Here is a 7,500-nt window from a genome sequence, read left to right on the forward strand (position 1 = left end):
TGATACACTTCTATAACTATATCTCTCACCATCTTACATGAAATTATCTATAATACTACCTTCATACTGTAATCTACCAGCAAATTACTTTCAGCAATTCCTTACCTCACGCCAGGAGCCAGAATGGGTGATGCATATGAGGATGACAGTCATGTTATCGCACCCGAGTCCTCCCATCTGGCAGTCTGGGGCCAGACAGCGAGTCATCAAATCCTCACACACATCCTCAGGTTCCATGCCTTGGGACAGCCGTAACCTCACAAAGTCTACCACTTCCTAAAACATATAATTAAATTCAGTAAACATACTGCATATACACGTCATATGTGTGCATGTACATGTGTATTTGTTTAGATTTTTTTTTTTTCTTTCTTTCTTTCTTTTACAATCCTTGGGTTATAAAAAGGCTGTATATTAATTTTATTAACTCCTATAATGCTATTTACTATAATCATGGATTACTGTCACATGTGCTCAGTCCTCTTAGTCGGTATCATAGCAGTGTCAAAAATTGGAAATTTATTTTTTTAACCACACCTTTTTTCCTTATCAATGAGATATATAGTGTGTCTACTATAACAAAAGTTTTTGTATGGAGTTGCTATAAGTTTATCTAATAAGAAACTTGAGACACATTATAACACACCCACATTTCACATAGTTCTGTGTAAAAAGAAATGTTCAGTTAAAAATCTAGCCAATTTCATTTTGATATATGTCTAGAAATGTTTATATGTGTCTGATCCAGAAACTGCAACTTACAGAATTTACTGTAGGAATTTCAGACACATATAAAAATTTCTAGACATATATCAAAATGAAATTGGCTAGATTTTTAACTGAACATTTCTTTTTACACAGAACTATGTGAAATGTGGGTGTGTTATAATGTGTCTCAAGTTTTGAAATTCCTACAGTAAATTCTGTAAGTTGCAGTTTCTGGATCAGTTTTTAACAAAAACTGTCTCACCAGTAAACTTTGGCATTTTTCTATTTTTGATGCAACTTGTGTGAGAGGGTCAGCCCCTCCTGTACCCAAAATAAATGAAACAAAAGGGACTTTGGATCCCTCGGTAAGGCTGGTTTTGTGCAAATCATGATGGCAACAGGTAGGTTTTTGGTGACCAATAAAGAGATGAAACTTAATGCCATAAAGTGACCTCATATGATCTCGTATACCAGGTATAACATACAGCCAATTTAAGTTCATGCACAACTGGAAACAAATGATATCTTATGGCAACTAATGGCTTTCACACATCCTTTTAGACTGTCATGACATACATGACTCTGGAGCTTTGGCCTGATATTGGGCATCATGACATACATGACATTTGTGGATTTTGGATCACTGTGCTATTTTATTGTGCTATGTGTAAGGAGTGAGTGATGATGATAATTACCACAATATTAAGTGAACCTAACATCTAAAATATAGATGGCACCACTTTCTTTGAGCACTAGGAGGAGAGAGAACCTTGAATGGCACTCATCCAAAGTCTCTAGCACTATCTTTCTAGAGCAATGGCACACAGGAAGTTGCTGGCTTTTTGCTCTAAAATACCACAGATGATACATGTGCAGGCAGAACGAGAAGAGGAAGGTGACTCAAACCATGCCATGTCTAAAATGTGTCCCTGTGCCAGTAGGGATGCCTTTTACGTGGCACTTACAATCATAATCACAGGTTTCCTTCCTATTCCCAAACTCTTCATGTTATCTCCATTGTAGATGGTTTTATGTTTCATATTTATTCATAAAAGTACATGAATCTAAAAAAAAATAAAGCTGCTTTTTGTCCTCCCATAAAACAGCAGTACTTCTATCACACTGAGTATAAAGAAAACAATGAGCCGATTTGGATCCTAAACTACAATTTCAGTCAACTACAGCATTGATAGAGCCTATCGTATGACACATATAAGTCTTTAAACACAAGAAAACACACAAAAAATTAAACTAAAAAATAGCTCTCATTTTACAAAGAGAGTGGAAAAAGTCAAAGTATGTTGTGTGAATCTGCCTGGCTCAGAAATAAAAGCCATTCTATCTATCTATCCCCCGTACGCAATGGGTTAATCACCATAGTCACGCTATGGTGATTAAGACTTTATCCTCATCATGATGATATCCCCTCCCCTTAGTATAACATCTTGTTGGGATTATGTGATCACCAATATGAAAACAAGCCACACGGTAAACAATTTGGTTGAGGTACATATATAAAGTGTGGTTAACAACTGTGTTTACACTGTGGGAAGCGGGTCAATAAAGAAAGATGCAACATTCCACTCCAGCCTTACCTGATTTGTCATAACGTCCCAGATCCCATCACAGGCTAAGATGATGAACTCCCACTCCTCACTCATTTCCCTGACCTCTACATCTGGATTGGCTGGAAATAATAGATAATATTGGTAAGAAAATAATCTATCTAAACATAAATGTATAAATAAATAAGTTCAATAAATAAACAAATTTACATATGTACATGTGGGTGCACATAAATATGCATAAAATATATATATATATATATGTATATATATATATATATATATATATATATATATATATATATATATATATATATATATATATGTATATATACGCATTTATATATGTGTGTGTGTGTGTGTGTGTGTGTGTGTGTGTGTGTGTGTGTGTGTGTGTGTGTGTGTGTGTGTGTGTGTGTGTGTGTGTGTGTGTGTGTGTGTGTGTGTGTGTGTGTGTGTGTGTGTGTGTGTGTGTGTGTGTATGTGTTGTGTGTGTGTGTGTGTGTGTGTGTGTGTGTGTTGTGTGTGTGTTGTGTGTGTGTGTGTGTGTGTGTGTGTGTGTGTGTGTGTGTGTGTGTGTGTGTGTGTGTGTGTGTGTGTGTGTGTGTGTGTGTGTGTGTGTGTGTGTGTGTGAATTAATATTATAATTGATATCTTATCAATACAAAAATAACATTACTATTAAAAGTCTTACTTTAATGGCAACAATAACAAATAGTAACATCTTTTTATATAGAGATGAAAATCATGCATTGTTCTTCAGCTTGTGTTACTGAAGTTCATACAAACACTTTAATAACATTGAAATGTTATGCCTTCTCACTAAACTACTGGGCTAGTTTTTTCTACTTATCCATCTTTAATACTCACTAAAACCAGAGCAGGTATAATTAATTATAAAGAAAATTTTATTTTCTCTCATATTATGTCAATGTACTGAGATAGTTCAATGAAACATCTTTTACAGTAAACTTTATCTTCTCTAACAGAACTTACACAAGTTTTGAGTTTTATACCTGAAGTAGCTAGAAAAAAGTGACTAGGCAGACTGGTGTTGAATTTTACATATAATACAAAAAAAAAACAAAAAAAAACATCTACATATTTCCTTCATACCAACAACCTCAACAATTTCTAAATGTATTTTAAAAAACCTCAAGTTACTTTCATCCCATTTTCTAATTCAAATCATCAGTATTCATTCTCACCTGTAACAATTTGGTCTTCTGGTCCTTTTTCTTCGTTCTTCTTAAACACAAAATCTCCCAATGCTCTTGAGAGTGCAAGGTTGCCATTGACTCTGTTCAGCTCAACCCAACCACCAGCTGCTGTTATTCTTCGCTGCTCAGAGGCCAGGCTGGGTTTGTGGTCATTGCTTAGCTCTTCAACGCGTCCACCAACACTAGCAATAGCCCGAGAATCACCTACATTTCCCTAATAAGGATAAATGAGGAGGTTGGTCAACGTTACTCCTGCTGCTTTCATCATACTTGAACAACAGATGAATATAATATAAATGCTATCACAATACTTTGTATTACTTTGCAAAGCATTTAAGCTTCAAAGAATGAAGTTTACCTATTTTAGCAAAGGAAGTTAACATATAATAGTTCTTCAAGAGTTAAACCATCAACCTGTTTAGTGATAAAATATCAAAATGCTTTGATATCTTGGAAGCACCAATTTCTACACCATGACAGCAAGTACAAACTAGCACATGTCCATAATTAAATCATAAATCTTTTTAGGAGCATATCAAAACTATGCCTTTCATCACACAAAACCACATGTAATATAAGCAAAAGGTGAACATAGTCCTAGTGGATATTCATTTCTAATACCTACTTTACATTATACATCAATATAATTATAATTCAATAACTCCCAAGTCTGAATTTCAATAAAGAGATATAATGACACAACAGTGAAAGGCAATTATCAAAAAATAACTTGATTCTCAAAAAAAAAAAAAAGTCAAATGCAATAAGAACTTCACAATATAAAATGCATGATTTCAAATACTTAGTGACTACACACACTGAATGTACAAATTATTCTTGCCTGGCAATGCTAATAATATAAATGAGCTATACATTTACCTGGTAAAGATAATCATCCATGTAAGCATTCTGAGATTAGTAAAATAATACTCCACACTCTGGTACTTTCCTTATAAGATAATACGGTACCTTATTCTTATGGATGGATTGAAGATATCTATTTCAAAATATTCTTTTATATATACATACATACATACATACATACATACATACATACATACATACATACATATACATATATACATACATACATATACATATATATATATATATATATATATATATATATGCATATATATATATGTATATATATATATATATATATATATATATATATATATATATTTATGCATATATATATATATATATATATATATATATATATATATATATATATATATATATATATATATCAGATGCAAAATAGTTTTCAAATAATGTAATGCCTCCATAGTTCCATGAATATAGTAAAAGATGGTGAAAAGACACTGGATATTGCTGAAAATATGAATCTTAGGAACTATAATGTATAAATAGCCATCCAAGAGTAAAATATATATCCTGCTTTTGAATGAGTTATTCAAATAGTTTTTATAAATTACCATAGAATGTTTCATTTTCTTTTCTGAACTTAAAGGATATGCATATTACTTTTCATATGAATACATAGCTAACCTGTACCAATATTTCACAGGAAGCCAGAAAATTACTGTAATATCTTCAAGTCTCACTATGTAAATGTTGATCTGTAGATTCCATAAATGCTACTCAATTTTTTGCAGAATGAACTATAGAAGAAAAAATCCTTATCTAGTGCATTTTTGTATTAGATGGTAAGATGGCGTGTCCTTTAGGTGTTAAAGTGCTTTATCTTTGCTGGAAGGACTCAATGTCCTATGCCAATGGTTCCCAACTAGTCGTCCCCAGACCCCTTGGAATCCACAAGAGTAGAGTTAGGAATGCATGAGTCCAAAATTTCTAGGGGCTCCAGCACAAAGTACTCATGATATGTCTGTCAAAGTTTAATGTTTTAAAATTTCTTTCTTATCTTTAATTCTGCTATTTATTTAATTGCATAATCTATGGCTTAAAACTTTCAAAACTGAGAAAATTATTTTTTGTTAATTCATACAAATGGCTTGTTGAGTAAAAGAAAAATAGAGTCCATGGGGAAATCAACCAAAACAAAAGGGGTCCTCAATGGTTAAAAGGTTGAGAACCATTGCCTTATGCCATATCACAAGCCAAGCAAACCTAATACTGAATCAATATTTCAAATCTCCCAAAGCAAAACATACAGAAACGATGTGTGCTTCAGGATATTAAACAAAATCAAAAATGAAAATATGAAATATCTACATATCTGAAATATAAAATATCTACATCTAAAAAATCAGATTTTGAAAAAACGTAAAATAGTGATGTCATATTCATTTGTTTCTTTAGAATCACCGCAATACTCACACAATAAACCACGCCATTTCGTAAAATGCAACAAATTGCAGTGGTCCCAGCCAGTTCATCTTTCAGCACTTCATCTGTCTGCATTGAGTGGTCCAAATCTAAAAATCCCTATATCAAACAAAAGCAAATTAATAACATATAAAGGCTAATTACAGTAAAAATACAGAGATAATCTTGAGTCATTTGTATGGAAAAAGTAATCAGACTGCATACTAATTCTGAGACAGAAAAACACAATTACAAACCTGCTTTACAGCAGCAACTAAGTCACCAGCTTTGTACTCAGGTCTTTGCAGGATACTTTTGTGCAAGTGCTTTCCTGCATGTTGGGCAATTCTTGCACCTGTAGGACCATAGCATTTTTAGACTGTGATACACAATGTCAATTCCATTATATAGATATCTTATTTAAAACAAACAAGGTAAGATCATCTTTTTCTTTCTCCCTTTTACATATGAACCAACTAGTTTACAAAAACATATCTTACCAGAGAGTCTGATTACAATAAAATTATGGCAACAGCCCCATAATACTTTAACAAAGCAGAACCCACACAACCAGGTTTAGTATTACAGCATGTAGTATCAGTAGCTTTCAATATCTTACCCATGCTGGTTATTGATCCCTGCTATGGTGCCCTGTGCTGTTCCCCTTTTTATGCCTTCTTTGTTCTTCATGCTTTCCCGGTTGATAAGCTGTCACCTTTTCCTTCCACCCCATAACCCCTCCATCCCCCATCCACTCCAGGCAAAATAGGGGCCCCACATACATAATAGATATGTGTGTGTGTGTGTGTGTGTGTGTGTGTGTGTGTGTGTGTGTGTGTGTGTGTGTGTGTGTGTGTGTGTGTGTGTGTGTGTGTGTGTGTGTGTGTGTGTGTGTGTGTGTGTGTGTGTGTGTGTGTGTGTGTGTGTGTGTGTGTGTGTGTGTGTGTGTGTGTGTGAGAGAGAGATTAGCAATATAGACGCTCACCTCCATGCCCATCATATACAGCGAAAAAAGCAGTTCCTGGGTCATCTGGGAGAGAGAGAATAGTGGTATGTGCATCCTCCATGTTGACACGCCATCCCTGCATGCACGAAGACCCGACACGCAGCCAAGAGTTCTCGCAACGGGAGGTTTCCTTCTGCGTCACAGGCTCGCTTAAAGTCTGTCCCATTATGCTGAAGGAAAAATATATCTTATATATATCTATATAAATAAATGCAGGTGGATATTTGCAAAGAAATAATGAAAGCAAATTTTGTAACATTACAAGCAAATCAAACAATATGCAATAAAATTCAATGTGAAAGAAAATAGTTTTAGTCTTAATGACACATATCACTGACAAAACTTCAAAATAGAGAGCACACTCAGCACTCGTTAGGGAATGTTAAAACATAAACTCACTTAATTTTTCAATAAATAAATGAATGTAAAATTTTGGTATCTATATAGAAAAAAACTTTGTACTGCCTATTTATTTCACAAAAAGATATAGTAAATTATAGGAGTGTATGTATCCACGCACTGTCCACTATGGCTTATATATATGGATTGGTATCACTTTGCTAATATGTTATACAAAAAACGTACATATAATTCCACAAGTCAATATACAAATATAAGAAAACACATGTGACCCATCTCTGATGGGTTAAATATCTGAGAAACCATATTTCCTTAGATCTAGTGAATTACACTGAAGTAGAATCAAGGG

At 33.8% G+C, this 7,500-nt stretch overlaps 1 protein-coding gene across 2 annotated transcripts in view; it reads right to left on the bottom strand.

Annotated features, from left to right (window-relative positions):
- Positions 1-7,500, bottom strand: part of LOC122259169 (putative protein phosphatase 2C T23F11.1) — a 15,574-nt gene that overhangs the window by 265 nt on the left and 7,809 nt on the right. For both annotated transcript variants that reach the window (XM_086543836.1, XM_043025751.2), the window contains exons 2-7: positions 6,771-6,961; positions 6,043-6,140; positions 5,798-5,905; positions 3,482-3,707; positions 2,304-2,395; positions 106-276 (exon numbers count right to left, since the gene is read on the bottom strand). In XM_086543836.1, coding sequence (XP_086399962.1) covers positions 106-276; positions 2,304-2,395; positions 3,482-3,707; positions 5,798-5,905; positions 6,043-6,140; positions 6,771-6,957 — 882 coding nt within the window. In that variant the 5' untranslated portion in view covers positions 6,958-6,961. The remainder of the gene's footprint in view (positions 1-105; positions 277-2,303; positions 2,396-3,481; positions 3,708-5,797; positions 5,906-6,042; positions 6,141-6,770; positions 6,962-7,500) is intronic.

This window comes from Penaeus japonicus, unplaced genomic scaffold (assembly GCF_977035675.1).
Source record: "Penaeus japonicus unplaced genomic scaffold, GWHDUDI00000001_assembly GWHDUDI00000014, whole genome shotgun sequence".
Taxonomy (NCBI): Eukaryota; Metazoa; Arthropoda; class Malacostraca; order Decapoda; family Penaeidae; genus Penaeus; species Penaeus japonicus.